The sequence below is a fragment of the Thalassophryne amazonica genome, chromosome 17 (genome assembly GCF_902500255.1).
Source record: "Thalassophryne amazonica chromosome 17, fThaAma1.1, whole genome shotgun sequence".
Classification (NCBI taxonomy): domain Eukaryota; kingdom Metazoa; phylum Chordata; class Actinopteri; order Batrachoidiformes; family Batrachoididae; genus Thalassophryne; species Thalassophryne amazonica.
The window spans coordinates 54,316,432-54,337,611 of NC_047119.1; the positions used below are offsets into that span (position 1 = coordinate 54,316,432).

At 44.2% G+C, this 21,180-nt stretch overlaps 1 protein-coding gene across 2 annotated transcripts in view; it reads left to right on the forward strand.

Annotated features, from left to right (window-relative positions):
• Positions 1-21,180, forward strand: part of LOC117529884 (5-hydroxytryptamine receptor 4-like) — a 95,075-nt gene that overhangs the window by 35,514 nt on the left and 38,381 nt on the right. For both annotated transcript variants that reach the window (XM_034192773.1, XM_034192774.1), the window contains one exon: positions 187-848. In XM_034192773.1, the coding sequence (XP_034048664.1) occupies positions 187-848 (662 nt within the window). The remainder of the gene's footprint in view (positions 1-186; positions 849-21,180) is intronic.

Consider the following 21,180-nt stretch of genomic DNA (forward strand, 5'->3'; position numbering starts at 1 on the left):
TTGGCTGACCTGGTAGAGTTCTGGTCTTTAGTGCGAGCAGTCCGGGTTTTGATCCCACCGCCGTCCCAGCCACAAAGGTCCTACAGTCACATGCGTAAATTAATTTATTTATAGAAAGTGGCTACTGGAGTTATTGAAATTCTTACTAATGATGGTGTCATTATTTTCTGTGTCTGTCTTTAACAGATTGAAGAGAGACGCGCAATGGCAGGAGGCTCCAACGACACGAGCTGTGTGTTTCTAGTGAATCGGCCGTATGCGCTTATCTGCTCAGCAGTGGCCTTCTACATCCCATTGGCTCTCATGGTTCTGGCCTATCAACGTATCTACGTCACCGCTATGGCACACGTACGGCAGATCGAGACGCTGCAGCGCGCTGGGTGTGCTCCTGTCACCGGGTCAGCTGTAGTCAACACCATTAGATCCTCCACTACCTCAGATCCAGAACATTTCCATCTCAGGTCGACGACGGGTTCGTCCAACTCTGAGCATGCTCCGATAGTGACGAGTCGCATGCGCATTGAGACGAAAGCGGCAAAAACACTGGCGGTTATAATGGGGTGTTTCTGCCTGTGCTGGGCACCATTCTTCATCACCAACGTGGTGGATCCCTTTATCCACTATTCCGTGCCCTGGCAGCTGTGGACAGCCTGGCTCTGGCTCGGGTACATTAACTCGGGGCTAAACCCCGTCCTGTATGCCTTCCTGAACCGAGCGTTTCGGAGGGCATTTCTGATGATCCTCTGCTGTGAGGATGAACGCTACGCTCGGCATGGGAGCTGTACATATGGCTACACCCACAGGGAGTGTACAGTGGCGTCGTTCAACGGCACGTCTATTGCACCAAGGTAAAAACACAACCCGGTTGCAGCTGCCTTTGCTCCCACTTTTGTTTATTTTAAATGTAGCCCTGGGAAGTGAAGAATTCAATAAAACATTTCCACCTGATCTGAGGACTATGTTCAGCTGCTCCAGCAGACTAGCAGGTCAAATTTAATATATGTTCAACTCTCATCTGTGACGTCACTGGATTGCCAACTCAAACAAAAGACTGCTGGGGGAAGTGATGGTATAGAGGTTAAAGTTCTCCCCTATTAAAGTTAATGAGTCATGAGAATAAATAAAAAGCCAAAATAATAATGATAATAATGAAAACACAATAACACATTTGGTAAATTATTTCTGGGATATCATCTTTTTGTATATTTGACATCAATTTCAGACATCTTTTTAGTTTATATGTCATCATTTTGACATCACACACTCTAAAACGTAATTCAGTGGCTTTGTATATATCACAGTAAGAAACCGCTTTACTGTCTTAATAAAATCTGTGAAAAGCATTCTATTGATTGAGTTGACTATACCAAATGAAATGCCTAGAAATTTAACAGTTAATGTTATCTTAACTTTACATTTATTATTTGAGTTTATTTCATTGGCATTTGGTTAACAAATTATATTTTTGAAATATACTTATTTTGTATCAGAATATTAAATTCATTCAGAATATTTGGAAAGGGCTGATATACTTAATATTTTTACTTACATTTACAGAGATCATCAAGTATAATTTAAATGATTTCACAGCTTTTTAATGTCCTCAATATTTTTAAGTGTAAAAATGTTTCATCAAAAAAAATTGTGTAGAACACAACAACAGTTTTTAGAGTGGGTCTGGACAGTCAGACAGGAGGGAGGTGTGGCATACTGTATATTTTTATTTAAGTCTCTGGTAAAAAAAAAACAAAAAAAACAACAAAAAACAAAACATAAAGCTTTGATACATACAAAAATGGAAAAATCAAAATAGCTGTGTGACATCACCATATTTTTTGTAAAATATTACACTACCAGACTACAAACTGTAGCATTGTCTACTCTGCACAGGGTGTCTTGATTAACTATTTTGGACCCATTTTACTTCTTGACGGCTCAGCTGTATCATTGCATATTTGAGTGCAGAGTGTGACTTGCGTTAATTTTGCAATGAAGAACCAGGAGGTGTGTGTGGGTGAGAGTAATGCGCTTAAACATGCATGCATTAGTCACTGTTGTCCAGCTGCTGTCACAATTAAATGTCCATCAAAGAAGAAATTGGTCATCAGGGTTTCAGGCAGACAACTGGTTACTGTGTCTCTGTGCAAAACACATCCTACAAACTGTGAGAACGTGTCCGCTGAGTACATTGGGTTATGATGAACTCTGCTACGGGGGTAATCATGGTCAGAGATCAGGATGTTGATTATTTTATCTGTTGGACATCTCGAACCACATTCTCCATATGTGGTTTGTCTTTCAAGAAGCTAGTCTCATGTGACAGAGCAGATACTTCTGTCGTTAATCCAACTACATCAATTTTCCATTGCCTGTCTGGGGATGTAAGAACTCCTTGCCGTATATCTCAGGGTGACTCCCACCACGCTGCCAGGGAAACTCATTGTGGCCATTTGTGTCTCATGCCTATTAGTCTCTGCCCGAAGTTCATGACCATAGATGGTGGTTGGAATGAAGATCGACTTCTTCTAAGCTTTGCGTTCTGACTCCGCTCCCTCTTCGACACTCAGGGGTGCTGAAAAGGGGAGAATAAGGAGAAGGATTCTAGGGATCCATGACTGACAGGGGCCCAGAGAGGCCCCTAATACAATTATAATACTGACAAAATAATATGGGGGGGGCTAGTAAGATTTCTTTTCATGGAGCCCAAAATCCCTGGTGGCACCCCTGTTGACAATACAGGCCAAAGTAGTGCCCTCATTACCGTTGACTGCCCCAAAGGCTGATCAGCAACTCCATTTATCTGTCATTTTGTAGACAAAACAAATAAAACAAGCGCTAAAAGTTTACTCATGAGCTCAGAAAATAATTCTCTGAGGGTTTTTTTTGTTTAGAACCACATGATCTCACCTTCATGTGGCTTCAAGCCAGGTGATCACTTTCATTCACGTCACCAACCTCGTTGAAAGTGTTCTACAGACTCGGGGTCATTTGCAGGTCCAGATGCAGACTTTAATCGCATACTCAGTTTGTGGTTCAGTGCCTTGCTAAAGGACACTTAAAACACAGAGAAGAATAACTGGGTTTTGATCCTGTGAACTTTCAGTTGGAGGACAACCTGCTTGACCCACTGAGCTATGGTTTGCATTATTTGGATTCTGCAGTCATTTTTCCACTGAAACAAACATGCAGGACCATAATGGTTAAATAAGAGATGTTGAACATTTTGTGCCTTTTCTAGAAATAAATGTGTCATTGTCTGTGACGTTCTCCAGATGGAACATTTCGCCAGTAAAAGAAACATGTCCTGGATTGAGATTTGTGTAAAAATGAATTTAATGAGCATAACTGAATTTGGGGGCATACAGTAGTCTGCGGTGGCTTTGAATCCTGCTTGTGAAAATCTGTTATGATTTCAAAATAAAAGCCTTCCTTATATAACAGGTAAACATGTCAGTCAGCACGTATGAAATGAGTTGTTGTTTGCAGCGTGACTGCGAGGTTATAACAGTACTGCAGTTAACTGTTCAGACTTCTGGTGTCAGTTACAATGACGATCACGTTACAATTTAAACATTTTAAAAACAAACATAAGTACAGATCTTTAATTTTGCTCTCTATTCCGAGATTTTCTTGCACGTGAATATGTGCTGTGGAGGCCCGGCTTTTCCTAACGTAGGGGTGCCCAACCTTTTTTGAACCAAGATCTACTTTTAAAGTTGACAGTGTATCGAGATCTACCAGTCCATATCGAAAGCCATAGCATAGCTGTGATTTATTGTGCACCAATATAATAACACAGTTTTCTTGCACAAAGATAAACTTTTAATAATAGGGAGGGTGTTATTTCAAAAATTTTTGAAGTCTATAAATTTTTGCATGGAATATGGAAATATACATGGAATAAACCATAACAGTATAATTTTTGGGTCAGTTGGTTCCAAAAACCCATATGGATGGAGTGTCTGAAAATTTCAAGTAACGTGTGTGTCATATATGTGCTGTTGATGTAGAACAGTGATTCTCAACCGGGGTGCCGTGATCGATCGTCAGGGGTGCCGTGAGTATTTTTCATATTTGCGATTATTTTTCATATTCGCGATTACCGTGAATTATTTATTTTATCCACAAAGCATAAAACGACTCAGAATCTGATGTCAAACGTGCTGCAGCCTCGCTCTCGTCTTAAGGCGGGACAATAACAAGGAGGCTGACGGCCGATTAAAACAGTGCTGTCTCCTTCAAAAGCCGTCTAAAACGCGGAGCTGTCGGTGTGTGTGTCTGTGCCTGTGTGTGCGCGCGCGCGGAGTTAACAGGCTGCAGACTGCGAGGGAGGGGGTGGGTGAGGGAGGGAGGGGGTGGGTGAGAGAGATTCCTGAATGCAGGCGCGACACGTTCAGTGCGCAGCGAGCGCGGAGCAGAGAGAGGATTTTAACCCAAGTGAACGTTAACAAAACGGAAACGTGAAGCTGCCTTTACTTCTCTCTGAACTTTCTCTAAAGGTGTGATTCTGCCGTTACCGTCCTGTTCACACCATGTGCGCGTCGTATGCTGAATTTATGAGATCATGAGATGAAATAAACGGTCAAATATATTTAAAAACATATTTAAAAAATGAGAATATATGAATGAACTGAGAGCCACAAAAAAAAACAATGTTCAGAAGCACAGATCACAAAAAACAGGTGAGAACTCTGAACTTTAACAGCTGTTATTTTCCAAAGGTATTTATTTGTTCAGTCTTGAGCTTAATGCAGTGTTTAAGCACAAAACGTGACTGATGAGGAGAAACAATTTCAGAAATGCAACAGAAACAACCAGAAATCAGAAAAAGTTGGGACTGTATGTAAAATGAAGATAAAAATAAAAATGTTGCACCATTCCCAGTTTCTCCACTCACAGAAGCCAAACGTTCTTCCAGAGTTGTGTAATTATACTACAATAGTAGAATATAAAGAAGGGAAAAAAGAAAAAAAATAGACAATATATTCGTCAATCGCAATTATTTGTCTGACAATTAATCGTCTCCAGAAATTCCTAATCGTGACAGCCCTACTTGAGATCAGAGTGCAAAATGCTTGAGGATTTTCGAAATGCGAAGTTTTCTGTATCGATTTTCTATTGCGATAATTGGGTTTTGCGCAAAACCAGAGGCAATAGCATTATAATATTATTTTGGTTGGTGGTGTGCCGCAGGATTTTGTAAATATAAAAAGGGTGCCGTGGCTCAAAAAGGTTGAAAAACACTGATGTAGAAAACCACTCTGTTGCTTATAATTAGTTCATTGTGGCCATGTCATTCTTTACATGTGATGATTATACTCAACTGATGTTCCTGAAATAAAAACTACATAGATTTTGTTTGTTACAATTGATCGTAACTGAAATTAGGTTTTTTTTTTGTCAGTTACTCTTAAAAAACACCAGATTGGCTTGTTGTTACTATAGAAGTTGAATATAAACTTGGGATCATGCAACATTTGGAGCCAAATTTCAAGTCTCTAGGTGCAGCGGTTCTCAAGATATGACATTTTCGTCGATATTTTTGGCGATTTTTGAAAACGATATCTTCACTGGCTCCATCCATATGGGTTTTTGAAACCAAATGACCCAGAATTTATCCTACTATGGTTTATTCCATGTATATTTCCATATTCCATGCAAACATTTATAGATTTTTTTGAAATAACACCCCTCCCTATTAATAATAATAATGCATTGCAGAAGTAAATGTGCATGGTGCAAAGAATAAGCACACGTAGGCCGAGGACTGGCCTGTAACAACACCACTGTTGTGTGGGCCGCTGAAGAGGAGGTACTGCTGGCCCACTACCACCAGAGGGCGCCCTGCTTGGAGTGCGGGCTCCAAGCACGAGAGGGCGCCAGACCCAGAGGAAGTGACAGCTGTCACTCATTACTCCAGCTGTCACTCATCTACACCACCATATAAGCCGGACTGCAACTCCACCTCCCCGCCGAGAAATCGACTACCAGTACTAAGGTAATTTCTCTGCTGAATTTAAACTGTGACTTACGTCTGATCTGTTTGCAGCCGTTGTCCTGTGGTGCCCTTTCAACTGGGTTGGCGGTCAGTGAGAGAAGCGACGTCTTCGCCTCTCACTCCATCCAGATAAGTGGTTCCAGGAGCTGCTAGTGTGTTCCTAGGTTGGAGGTGGAGGTGCTTCCTCCCAACTGTGTTTGGACTGTTAATTACTGAGTGTGCGGACTCACACTCACACATCATCTTTCTGTTTTCTGCCAGCAGTACCAGGGTCGACAGCCGAAGACAGAGGCCACCTGGGGACTTGGGACTTGGCGGCTCCGGTGTTCTTCAGGCCGTTGGTGGTGGAGGCCGTGTGGGACGCGGCTTCTCTCTCGTCGGGCGTCTTCTATCTTCGAGCCTGCCCACACGTCACCTGGTGTTTATTGACTGTGAATATTAAGACACGTTTCGTTGTGTAATATCACAACATTAAATTGTTACCTTTTGGCTTACTCATTGTCCGTTCATTTGCGCCCCCTGTTGTGGGTCCGTGCTACGACACCTTCCCAACAACCACAAACAACTGATATTATACAACGCCTAATTAAAGTCAGTGGTGGGCTCAGTTCTGCTAACTGCTAATTAGTGAAGCTAACTTTTTCATTAGCGGATAAACTTTTCAGCTAATTTTGAAAACCATCAGCGGACCAATTAGCTTCCGCTAGTTCCGCTAACTTTCAGGGGTTTTTTTTGGCTGACATGGTGAGTAAAGCTTAACGGTCAAAAACATCTGTAAAACCTAAAATCTTACAAGTTAGTTCCTGTCACGTGTTTTGCAACAATCAGACCGCTGTGAGAAGCTCAGTCCTCCCCCGACAGAGGGGGTGCGGACTGGCTGCCGGCTGCTATTGCAAAGAAGAAGAAGAAGAAAAAATCTCATTTACTTTCAACATGCATCAACTCAGACACTGCCATCTACTGGATGGGAATGTGAATAGACAAACATATTTGTGAATCTCAAATGCAGTTTTACACTTGTATTGTAAAAACGAACACACAAGTTACAGTAACTTTACACGGAGTGTCAGACACTGTCTTATGCATAGGAAAATATTAGTGAATGATGTGTTCCCATTCCATTTCACGTTGTGAGTATCTCAATCACTCAAAAGAAATGTGTTTTGTTGATATGATGAGAATTTTGTTAATTCAACAGCAACTTTTGTGAAAACTTAGCATGTTTTTTGTTTATTTCAGTTTCACCACAGTATATCATTTTAAAGTAACACAATTCACCTCCAATAATCTCTAGCGCACCAGAGAGTTGCTGCAGTCAAAATAACACTGAGAAACCACATGATGACAATTTAAAATGAACATTATATGACCAAATTGTATTTTTTTTTATGCCTTTCATAACATTTATAAGAGGCTGCATGCATGAGACCCTGAAAACTTGCTAAAACAAATATTCCAAATATTCCATGTCTGCTACATTTAACCTGTGTGGAACTTCATAAATGCAAACCGAATTTCAGATATTTTATCTATATACGAGGGCTGTCAATAAAGTATAGGTCCTTTTTATTTTTGTCAAAAACTATATGGATTTCATTCATATGTTTTTACGTCAGACATGCTTGAACCCTCGTGCACATGCGTGAGTTTTTCCACGCCTGTCGGTGACGTCATTCGCCTGTGAGCACTCCTTGTGGGAGGAGTCGTCCAGTGCCTCGTCGGAATTCCTTTGTCTGAGAAGTTGCTGAGAGACTGGCGCTTTGTTTGATCAAAATTTTTTCTAAACCTGTGAGGCACATCGAAGTGGACACGGTTCGAAAAATTAAGCTGGTTTTCGGTGAAAATTTTAACGGCTGATGAGAGATTTTGAGGTGATACTGTCGCTTTAAGGACTTCCTACGCAGTGGGACGTCACGCAGCGCTCTCAGGCGCCGTCGTCAGCCTGTTTCAAGCTGAAAACCTCCACATTTCAGGCTCTATTGATCCAGGACATCGTGAGAGAACAGAGAAGTTTCAGAAGAAGTCAGTTTCAGCATTTTATCTGGATATTCCACTGTTAAAGGAGATTTTTTAATGAAAGACGTGCGGACGGATTGCAGCGTCGGACGCAGCCGGCGCGGTGCGGCGGCACAGGAAAAACACCTCGGTGTTGATAACCATTTGTAAAATCCAGGCGGCGTTTGATGGCTTTCAGTGGAGTGAGTATCTGAGAAATTGTTTAACAGTTGGGCATGTTCCAACTTGTCCTTAAGGCTTCCAACAGAGGTGTTTTTCATGTGGCGGAGCGTCACGGCGGCTGCGAGCCGACGCTGCAATCCGTCCGCACGTCTTTCATTAAAAAAATCTCCTTTAACAGTGGAATATCCGGATAAAATGCTGAAACCGACTTCTTCTGAAACTTCTCTGTTCTCTCACGACGTTCTGGATCAATAGAGCCTGAAATGTGGAGGTTTTCAGCTTGAAACAGGCTGACGACGGCGCCTGAGAGCGCTGCGCGACGTCCCACTGCGTGGGAAGTCCTTAAAGCGACAGTATCACCTCAAAATCTCTCATCAGCCGTTAAAATTTTCACCGAAAACCACCTTAATTTTTCGAACCGTGTCCACTTCGATGTGCCTCACAGGTTTAGAAAAAAGTTTGATCAAACAAAGCGCCAGTCTCTCAGCAACTTCTCAGACAAAGAAATTCCGACGAGGGGCTGGACGACTCCTCTCACAAGAAGTGCTCACAGGCGGATGACGTCACCGACAGGCGTGGAAAAACTCACCCATGCGCACAAGGGTTCAAGCATGTCTGACGTAAAACATATGAATGAAATCCATATAGTTTTTGAAAAAAATAAAAAGGACCTATACTTTTATTGACAGACCTCGTATTACTCTGGAACAAATAGGACAAACAGTGTTGTAAAGGACAATAAGCCGAGCAAACTTCTCTTTCCAACCAGAATGACATGAACAGGAAGTGATCACGGCTCAAGGCGAGTCCCATTGAAAATAACAGAAAACAACCTGAGCGTGTCTCAGGTTTACATAAAACAAACACAATAACAATGTCTATAAACCCAGATTATATATTCACAAGAGTTTTAGGCACAGTACGAGGTCTGTCAATAAAGTATCGTACCTTTTTATTTTTTTCAAAAACTATATGGATTTCATTCATATGTTTTTACGTCAGACATGCTTGAACCCTCGTGCGCATGCGTGAGTTTTTCCACGCCTGTCGGTGACGTCATTCGCCTGTGAGCATGCCTTGGGAAGGAGTGGTCCCGCCCCCTTGTCGGATTTTCATTGTCTGGAAATGGTCACGACGGTCTCGTATCCAAAGAGCCATCCATTTAGAAATGATCTAGTGGTTTGTGCCTCATCATCGCAGCTCGGAGCGCGGTGCACCGACCGTCCTTAAAGGGGTCCTTAAACCTGTAGTAAAAGTCCTTATTCTCTGTGAAGCCCGTAAAATTTTCACCGAAAGCCAGATAAATTTTTCGAATGGTTTCCAGGTGCCAGTCTCTAACAGCTTCTGAAAAAATTCTGATGGAAAAAAAGTCCTTTTCATTCCGCCATTTCCAGACAATGAAAATCCGACGAGGGGGCGGGACCACTCCTTCCCAATGCGTGCTCACAGGCGAATGACGTCACCGACAGGCATGGAAAAACTCACGCATGCGCACAAGGGTTCAAGTATGTCTGACGTAAAAACATGTGAATGAAATCCATATAGTTTTTGAAAAAATAAGAAGGTACGATACTTTATTGACAGACCTCGTATAACAAGAGTTTTATGTTGCGATGTTAATGCTGTTGTCTGTGTGTATCAGTTAAATTGCAGCCTTATCAGACCGTCTCAATGCGAACTCTCCAAAATTTAGCGAGATTGTGCAGTATTTGAAACCTCAATAGGGCGAATACCACACACAAATTACAGTTGGTCTATTCACACTCCCATCCAGTAGATGGCAGTGTTCTAAGCATTTTGACAGGGGGGAGGAAGGGATGAGAGGAGATTCATTTTAGTTTCCCGTAATGCATTTTAACGTGTGTCTGTTAATGCTCAAACCTTCAGAATTAGGGCATTACTTTAAAAGATATGTGCAAATATTTTTCCTTTGTAAAATGATAGTTGCCATTAATGTCAATGAACTGTTCGGAATTAGTTGTTTTTAAATGAAACCATGAGTGAAAAATGATTTGGTTTTAGAATTCATCATAGTACAGAAACAGCATTAGTGAAGGTTACAAAAGATCTTCTTATGGCCTCAGACAGTGGACTCATCTCTGTGCTTGTTCTGTTAGACCTCAGTGCTGCTTTTGATACTGTTGAGCATAAAATTTTATTACAGAGATTAGAGCATGCCATAGGTATTAAAGGCACTGCACTGTGGTGGTTTGAATCATATTTATCTAATAGATTACAATTTGTTCATGTAAATGGGGAATCTTCTTCACAGACTAAGGTTAATTATGGAGTTCCACAAGGTTCTGTGCTAGGACCAATTTTATTCACTTTATACATGCTTCCCTTGGGCAGTATTATTAGACGGCATTGCTTAAATTTTCATTGTTACGCAGATGATACCCAGCTTTATCTATCCATGAAGCCAGAGGACACACACCAATTAGCTAAACTGCAGGATTGTCTTACAGACATAAGGACATGGATGACCTCTAATTTCCTGCTTTTAAACTCGGATAAAACTGAAGTTATTGTACTTGGCCCCACAAATCTTAGAAACATGGTGTCTAACCAGATCCTTACTCTGGATGGCATTACCCTGACCTCTAGTAATACTGTGAGAAATCTTGGAGTCATTTTTGATCAGGATATGTCATTCAAAGCGCATATTAAACAAATATGTAAGACTACTTTTTTGCATTTACGCAATATCTCTAAAATTAGAAAGGTATTGTCTCAGAGTGATGCTGAAAAACTAATTCATGCATTTATTTCCTCTAGGCTGGACTATTGTAATTCATTATTATCAGGTTGTCCTAAAAGTTCCCTGAAAAGCCTTCAGTTAATTCAAAATGCTGCAGCTAGAGTACTGACGGGGACTAGAAGGAGAGAGCATATCTCACCCATATTGGCCTCTCTTCATTGGCTTCCTGTTAATTCTAGAATAGAATTTAAAATTCTTCTTCTTACTTATAAGGTTTTGAATAGTCAGGTCCCTTCTTATCTTAGGGACCTCATAGTACCATATCACCCCAATAGAGCGCTTCGCTCTCAGACTGCAGGCTTACTTGTAGTTCCTAGGGTTTGTAAGAGTAGAATGGGAGGCAGAGCCTTCAGCTTTCAGGCTCCTCTCCTGTGGAACCAGCTCCCAATTCGGATCAGGGAGACAGACACCCTCTCTACTTTTAAGATTAGGCTTAAAACTTTCCTTTTTGTTAAAGCTTATAGTTAGGGCTGGATCGGGTGACCCTGAACCATCCCTTAGTTATGCTGCTATAGATGCATGATGCACTGAGTGTTTCTTTCTCTGTTTGCTCTGTATGCACCACTCTGCATTTAATCATTAGTGATTGATCTCTGCTCCCCTCCACAGCATGTCTTTTTCCCAGTTCTCTCCCTCAGCCCCAACCAGTCCCAGCAGAAGACTGCCCCTCCCTGAGCCTGGTTCTGCTGGGGGTTTCTTCCTGTTAAAAGGGAGTTTATCCTTCCCACTGTTGCCAAGTGCTTGCTCACAGGGGGTCGTTTTGACCGTTGGGGTTTTTCCGTAATTATTGTATGGCTTTGCCTTACAATATAAAGTGCCTTGGGGCAACTGTTTGTTGTGATTTGGCGCTATATAAATAAAATTGATTTGATTTTGATTTGATTTGATTTGCGATTCATGTCTCCTACCTATGGCCTGAGTCGATGCATGTTGAAAGTAAATCATCCTCTTTGTTTGTTTTTGGTTTGTGATTACCCTTGAATTTACCCAGCAACACTTGCAGTGCTTAAACTCCAAACTAGCTTATCAGTAGCTGACAGTGTACCAAGTCAATACTAAAACTTAGTGGTTAGCTGTAATGTCCGCAAATTTTTTATCGGTTTAGCGTTATAAAAGTTAACTTTTCAGTTGGTGGATTAGTGGTTATTGAAGTTAACTTTTTGGTTAACTGTGCCCACCACTGATTAAAGTTGGTAATCGTGTTGATGATGTTTGTCAGTCAGCTTGTTAAGAAAGGCTAAATCCAAAAGCTGTGCATATTCAGCATCGTTTGAACGTTTCAGAAATTCTTTAATTTCGGACAACAATTCAGAAAACCATTCCAGAAATTTAGCTCTGCTGAGTCACCCAACGTCTGAGTGCAGCAGACCTGTGTGTTCTGCACCTGTCTCCTCCAGCTGCACATGGAATAACTGCCTCTGTCTTGGCCTGAACAGAACATGCAATCTTATTAGCCACATCCATCATATCTTTCATACTTATGAACTGTGGTGCCACTAGCCGACTTTTCAATTCCTGGACTTTTCGGGTGTGCAGAGGTGATTTAGCCGGGAAGTTTGCATCGTAGTTCTTGTGAATCATCTTGAAATACCACTCCAAATTCCCTTTCTTTGGTAAAGCCACATTTAAATTGCAGATAGACAGATGGATTTGTCATTCGAATAAATGAAAATACAACCCCTGGCAATAATTATGGAATCACCGGCCTCGGAGGATGTTCATTCAATTGTTTAATTTTGTAGAAAAAAAGCAGATCACAGACATGACACAAAACTAAAGTAATTTCAAATGGCAACTTTCTGGCTTTAAGAAACACTATAAGAAATCAAGAAAAAAAATTGTGGCAGTCAGTAACGGTTACTTTTTTAGACCAAGCAGAGGGAAAAAAATATGGACTCACTCAATTCTGAGGAAAAAATTATGGAATCACCCTGTAAATTTTCATCCCCAAAACTAACACCTGCATCAAATCAGATCTGCTCGTTAGTCTGCATCTAAAAAGGAGTAATCACACCTTGGAGAGCTGTTGCACCAAGTGGACTGACATGAATCATGACTCCAACACGAGAGATGTCAATTGAAACCAAGGAGAGGATTATCAAACTCTTAAAAGAGGGTAAATCATCACGCAATGTTGCAAAAGATGTTGGTTGTTCACAGTCAGCTGTGTCTAAACTCTGGACCAAATACAAACAACATGGGAAGGTTGTTAAAGGCAAACATACTGGTAGACCAAGGTAGACATCAAAGCATCAAGACAGAAAACGTAAAGCAGTATGTCTCAAAAATCGAAAATGCACAACAAAACAAATGAACGAATGGGAGGAAACTGGAGTCAACATCTGTGACCGAACTGTAAGAAACCGCCTAAAGGAAATGGGATTTACATAGAGAAAAGCTAAACGAAAGCCATCATTAACACCTAAACAGAAAAAAAACAAGGTTACAATGGGCTAAGGAAAAGCAATCGTGGACTGTGGATGACTGGATGAAAGTCATATTCAGTGATGAATCTCAAATCTGCATTGGGCAAGGTGATGATGCTGGAACTTTTGTTTGGTGCCGTTCCAATGAGATTTATAAAGATGACTGCCTGAAGAGAACATGTAAATTTCCACAGTCATTGATGATATGGGGCTGCATGTCAGGTAAAGGCACTGGGGAGATGGCTGTCATTACATCATCAATAAATGCACAAGTTTACGTTGATATTTTGGACACTTTTCTTATCACATCAATTGAAAGGATGTTTGGGGATGATGAAATCATTTTTCAAGATGATAATGCATCTTGCCATAGAGCAAAAACTGTGAAAACATTCCTTGCAAAAAGACACATAGGGTCAATGTCATGGCCTGCAAATAGTCCGGATCTTAATCCAATTGAAAATCTTTGGTGGAAGTTGAAGAAAATGGTCCATGACAAGGCTCCAACCTGCAAAGCTGATCTGGCAACAGCAATCAGAGAAAGTTGGAGCCAGATTGATGAAGAGTACTGTTTGTCACTCATTAAGTCCATGCCGCAGAGACTGCAAGCTGTTATAAAAGCCAGAGGTGGTGCAACAAAATACTAGTGATGTGTTGGAGCGTTCTTTTGTTTTTCATGATTCCATAATTTATTCCTCAGAATTGAGTGATTCCATATTTTTTTTTCCCTCTGCTTGGTCTAAAAAAGTAACTGTTACTGACTGCCACAATTGTTTTTTCTGATTTCTTATAGTGTTTCTTAAAGCCAGAAAGTTTCCATTTGAAATGACTTTAGTTTTGTGTCATGTCTGTGATCTGCTTTTTTTCTACAAAATTAAACAACTGAATGAACATCCTCCGAGGCCGGTGATTCCATAATTTTTGCCAGGGGTGTATAATTCTCCTCACACTCTGAATGAAAATAAGTTTTCGTTTTTTTCTCCTCCACATCCTCCACCATAGAAAAAGAAGAGTCCTTCTTCTTCTATGGGGTTTAATGGCAGCCGGCATCCTTATGGGTGCATTGCTGTCACCTTCTGCAGTACTGTCCGTTACAGCACCAGTATTATGCGATCGACTGGAACTCAACCCGTGATCAACCAGCAGAGGTGTCAAATCCAGCTTCAGAAAGTAATAGTCCAGCCACATATTTGTTCCATCTTCCCAATAAACCAGCTGATTGTAATTAGTTCAGCTCTTCAGGCAGGTGGATGAGCTAATTATTTTTATTATGTTTTAGGTGCACAAGTAGAACCAGCACATGGGAGGGTTTTTACTTTCTGAAGCTGGATTTGACACCTCTGTCAACCAGTTGGGCACGCCAGTCCTAATGTGTCTGATTGTATACACAATGTGGTCACAAGTTACTTACTGGATGCTTTTCATGCTGTTAGCAACTGGAGAACTGTCATCTCCTTCAACAGACAGACAGCAGACAGAATTATGACTTTTATCTGCATCAAACCTTTGTGATGTCATAATGCAGCTAGCAGGGGTGCGGCCATGCGCTCTGTGCACACCTGATCCTGTCAGATCAGTGAAGCAGAGTAGGTCTTGATGAGTATTTGTCTGGGAGATCACTTGGGAACACCAGGCTTTCCCACAAAACACACACTGATAACTAAATCTACTGGTATTCACTGGGATTACTGGGTTGAATAATGATGATCATACTTGACTTGCAAACATTTCCGCAGGCGGTGATCGATGACCACGCTTGGTTCTGACCCACACGGGAGGGAAGAGGCTTCATATGAAAGTGTAGGACATCAGGATGGATTGGATTTTTACTAATGTGTCTTCATTTTGAGTTTGAAGGATAACGTAATTTCACAAGAACAGTTCGGCAGTGCTGAGATTCTGGTGACGCTAATGGCAGTGATTTAACTGACAGCTGTGTTTGTGCAGACTGTGATGGAGGAGGTGAGCTGGTTGCGTTTGCACTGTTTAACTTTAGCACAAGCGTTTTCACCACTGGACAGAAACAAAGACAAATGCACACACACACACACACACACACACACACACACACACACACACACACACACACACACAGCTGACAAAAACTGCACGCACAAAGGCATGTAAGGGAGACTTGGAAGTGTGCAGACATAAACGCACTTCTTGCACGCTGGTGCGAGGTTGTTTTCTCCTGTTACTGTCCGTTGCTCCGTCCTGATTTCCACTCAGCAGTTTGTGATGTCCTCATTGTTCTCTGCTGCTGTCTGCTCTTCGGGTTCACATGTTTTTGTCGAGAGAACGTCCAGCACTCGCTGAGATGATGATTTCTGTGTGTAGGAAACACAGAAGCAAACAGTGTTAACTCCAATCTGATGTCCTCTCTTAAAATCCATCCTAGACACAAAACAGATTCGGTCATGCGGATTACAGCAGGATGGAAATTTGCTGAAATTCAGTCAGACACGCGTCAACTGACTGACCATTTATAGTAAATGGTTATGCTCGATGTTCTTTAACAGAACTCTCCAACTTTTCAGGCCTCATAATGTGAAGTAATTTCCAAAACAAAACAGTTGTTTCCTGCTTGACAGAGAGCAGTGAGTGAAACACCCCAAAGCGACTCCTGTATGCTTGACACCGGATTAAAGTCGAGTCTGGGGGCACGCGTTGCTGCTGTGTGCCGCTGTTTCCACCACATTACGGAATACTCTAGAGTCTCGGATGTCAACCACCCACGTCAGGCAGCTGATGCATCCCCACCTCTCAAAAGTAACCATCTATCTGCTGCACCCAGGTGAAACCTGCAGGTTGTTCCCCAGCTTTGGGGTCCTTGACGCTGAGGGAACTGGATGTTGGATCAGGCACAAAGAAACACGCCACATATTCAAAGTGTTGAAGCTGAGTCTCACTCACAATATGAACGACCCTCCTCACCCGAGTCTCCCTAAATACCTGCTGGTTTGACACAAAGTCATCCCAGCTGTATCCAAGAATCCTCCAGAGACCTAGTACCACAGGCATCTAGTCGTGACCTGAGGTCACTGGTTAGCATCAGAGCCTCACAACCATGCAGTAAGACAGGAACCATCAGGTTGACAAAGACCTGGACCTTTGTTCTCCTGCTAAGACTTCGGAATTGCCAAAAATGTGTCTCCAGCAACTTCAAGACACCATAATCTGGAGTCATTAGTTTAATGTTTTGTTCCTAGACTTTATGGAGCAGGTAGCTTTGTTGATGAGGAGCTGGCCTGCCAGTCTGTAGACATGGGTTCAAATCCTGTTCATGCTATCTGTTTGTGTTCTTGGACAAGACACTGAAGTTCAGAGAATCTGCAGACAGTTAGCAGGGTACCCATATGTAAGTAAGTACCAGCATTAGTTGTGGATGTTAGTATTAGCACGGGCACACAGGACAAAGACATAGTAATTAAACATTGTAATTACACACTTTTTCTGGGAACAGGTGAGACACAGCTAGATGAGGCCTAATGTAATCCAGGCATCTGTAGCCGATTTTATATAAACTGCATATTTTGTCCTTTTTTCCCCCTGTGCCATGAAGTAACAAATATTGGAGATTCCCTGGTGTTTTATGAAATATGTATTTAATGGTGAGCAGAGAAATGGTCCAACAATGAAGAAACTTTCAATTAGTGGCGGTTGTCTGGGTGAAAATACCTTGTTGATGGTGGGCGTCATAAAAATGGCCAGACTGATTCATGCTAATAGAAAGGCACCAATAGAAGAACCAAGGCACGGAGAAGAGAATCTCTGAAAACACTGGATGTGTAATCCACCAAGTGTCACTCCCGTTATCTAATAACAGGAAACTAAGACTACAGTGGGCTCAGATACACCAAAATTGGATGATTCGAGATTGGGAAAAATGTTGTCTGTGTTGTGTGGGCTGCTGAAGAGGAGGTACTGTTGGCCCACCACCACCAGAGGGCACCCTGCCCGAAGTGCGGGCTTCGGGCACGAGAGGGCGCTGCCGCATTGCAGAACCAACCGGGAGTGACAGCTGTCACTCATCACCCCTGCCAGCTGTCACTCATCAGCCATCACCACAAAAGCCGGGCAGCATCTCCACCTCACTGCCGAGATATCAGTCTACCTGGAAGGTAAACACTCAGCCGTAGTTTTGTGCCGTACAATCGTTCTGAACATTTTGCAGGCGTTCCTGTTGACTGGTCCGCAGCTGGAAGCTGGGAGGAGACGACGCTCTTCGCTCCTCGGATAAGTAGTCATACAGGCGCTGCATGTTATTGTTCCTGCGTGACTGTGATTAAGAGTTGGAGGTGGAGGTGTTCCCTCCAAGTGGAAAATAACTGTTTGCTGACTGTTTTGCTGGGTGTGCACACACCCACCATAAACTGTTTTTGCTTCCTGCCAGCAGTACCGATCCGACAGCTGGAGACGGTGGCCACCTGGGGAGATCAGGACTTGGTGTCTCCTGTGTGTTTCCAGATCCGGTGGCAGTGGAAATCATGTGGGGCCCGGCTCTTCTCTGGATGGTGCTCTCCTATCCTCGAGCCTGCCCACACGCCCCCTTTGTGTAATTGACTGTAATTTAAATTCTGTTTCCGTCTGTATTCCGTTGTGCACATTTACAACAGTAAATTGTTATTCTTTGGCTCATCCATTGTCCGGTTCATTTACGCCCCCTGTTGTGGGTCCGTGTCCCTACACTTTCCCAACAGGATATCTCGGCCACCGTGATGGATTACGAGGGGCGTCAACCATCCGTTGAACAACCGATGGAAGAGCAGGGTGCACAGGCGCCAGCAGGAGGTGTGTTAGGTGAGTTGCAGCGCATCTTAACCGCCTTCACTGCTCGGATGGACTTAGTGACCGAGCAGAGCAATATACTCAATCGCAAGATGGAGGCTCTCACCGTGGAGGTGGAGGCGCGTGCACAGGGCGCGGCTGCAGCTCCTCCTCCTGCTGTCCTGGTGCCGCATACAGACCTTCCACTGGTCGTTCAGCGAACCCCCCCACTGTCCCCTGAAGCATACATAAGTCCCCTGGAACCGTACGGAGGTTGTGTAGAGACGTGCGCAGACTTCTTAATGCAGTGTTCGCTCATCTTTGCACAGCGTCCCGTCATGTACACGTCGGACTCGAGCCGGGTGGCTTATGTGATTAATTTGCTTCGAGGTGAGGCACGCGCCTGGGCTACGGCCCTTTGGGAGCAGAATTCACAGCTCCTAACAGTGTATACTGAGTTTGTGAGGGAGTTCAGACTGGTGTTCGATCACCCACATAGAGGCGAGACCGCTTCAACGGTGCTGATGTCTATGAGAGAGGGGCGTCGGAGTGCAGCCGAGTATGCAGTCGACTTCCGCATCGCGGCTGCGAGGTCCGGCTGGAATACTGTTGCACTCCGCGCCGCCTTTGTAAACGGACTGTCTCTGGTCCTAAAGGAGCATCTGGTGGCTAAGGACGAGCCGCGGGATTTGGACGGGCTTATTGATCTAGTTATACGATTAGACAATCGGTTAGAACAACGCCGTCGGGAGCGAGACGAAGGACGTGGCCGGGCACGCGCCGTCCCTCTCCCTTCCGGGTCCAAAAAGGTTCCGCCCTCCCCACACTCCACAGCCTCAGCGCTCCGTGTGGCAACAGCTTCCCCTGCTGACGTTGCTAGGGAGATGAGTAGGGCCAAAGGGAGATCAGATGATAGAATGAGGAGGCTGGCCCGCGGGGAGTGTTTTCTCTGCAGCTCAAAGGAGCATATACGGAAAAACTGCCCCAAACGGCCAAAACGACAACACTCGCCTTTAGAGACTGGGCTAAGGGTGGGTCATAACATTCACGTGGGACGTACACGCCTATCTGCACGTCTCCCAGTTACGATCCTGTGTGGGGATCTAACCCTTCAGGCCCCAGCACTGGTGGACACGGGGTCAGAAGGGTATCTGCTGGACAGCAGATGGGCAAGGGAAGTAGGGCTCCCTCTAGTGGCGCTCCCTTCACCATTGAAGGAGCGGGCACTAGATGGCACCCTTCTCCCTTTAATCACACACAAGACACTGCCAGTAACTCTGGTAGTGTCTGGGAATCATCAGGAGGAGATTGAGTTTTATGTGACTCCTTCTACCTCCTGCGTGATTTTGGGCTTCCCGTGGATGATAAAACACAATCCCCGGATTGATTGGCCATCTGGGGTTGTGGCTCAGTGGAGCGAAACCTGCCCCCGGGAGTGTTTAGGATCCTCGGTTCCCCCTGGTGTGACGGCTAATGAGGAGGTTAAAGTCCCCCCCAATCTGACGGTGGTGCCCGAGGAGTACCACGATCTTGCTGACGTCTTCAGCAAAGATCTGGCACTCCTCTTCCCCCGCACCGTCCGTATGATTGCGCCATTGATTTGATCCCGGGCGTTGAGTACCCGTCCAGCAGGCTGTACAATCTCTCATGCCCAGAGCGCGAATCAATGGAGACCTACATCCGGGACTCATTAGCTGCCGGGCTGATCCGAAATTCCACCTCCCCGATGGGTGCTTGTTTCTTTTTTGTGGGTAAGAAAGACGGCGGACTCCGTCCATGCATTGATTACAGAGGGCTGAACGAGATTACGGTTCGCAATCGATACCCATTGCCCCTGTTAGATTCAGTGTTCATGCCCCTGCATGGAGCCAAAATCTTCTCAAAGTTGGATCTTAGGAATGCGTACCACCTGGTTCGGATCCAGAAGGGAGACGAATAGAAGACGGCATTTAACACCCCATTAGGTTTTGAGTACCTGGTCATGCCGTTCGGCCTCACTAACGCCCCCGCGACGTTCCAAGCTTTGGTAAATGACGTCTTGCGGGACTTCCTGCACCGATTCGTCTTCGTATATCTAGACGATATACTCATCTTTTCCCCGGATCCTGAGACTCATGTCCATCATGTACGTCAGGTCCTGCAGCGGTTGTTGGAGAACTGGCTGTTTGTGAAGGGCAAGAAGTGCGCGTTTCACCGCACTTGTTTGTCCTTCCTGGGGTTCATAATCTCCTCCAACTCCGTCGCCCCTGATCCGGCCAAGGTTGCGGCGGTGAGAGATTGGCCCCAACCAACAAGCTGTAGGAAGTTACAACAGTTCCTCGGCTTTGCGAACTTCTATCGGAGGTTCATCAAGGGGTACAGTCAGGTGGTTAGCCCCTTGACAGCCCTGACCTCCTCCAAAGTCCCCTTCACCTGGTCGGATCGGTGCGAGGCCGCATTCAGGGAGTTGAAATGCCGGTTCTCTACTGCATCGGTTCTGGTGCAGCCCGATCCTAACCACCAGTTCGTGGTTGAAGTGGATGCCTCTGACTCAGGGATAGGAGCCGTGTTGTCCCAGAGCGGAGAGTCCGACAAGGTTCTCCACCCATGTGCCTATTTTTCACACAGGTTGACCCCGGCGGAGTGGAACTATGACGTGGGCAATCAGGAACTCCTTGCGGTGAAAGAGGCCCTTGAGGAGTGGAGACATTTGTTGGAGGGAGCTGCGGTGCCATTTACGGTTTTCACGGACCACCGGAACCTGGAGTACATCAGGACCGCCAAGCGGCTGAACCCCAGGCAAGCCCGCTGGTCACTGTTCTTCAGGCGTTTTGACTTCCGGATCACCTATCTCCCCGGGACCAAGAACCAAAGATCGGATGCCCTGTCCCGGGTCCTCGAAGACGAAGTCAAAACAGAGCTGTCGGATCCGCCGGAATCCATCATTCCTGAGTCAACTATCGTGGCCACCCTCACCTGGGATGTGGAGAAGACCGTCCGGGAGGCCCTGGCATGGAACCCGGACCCAGGAAATGGACTGAAGAACCGCCTTTACATCCCACCAGAGGCCA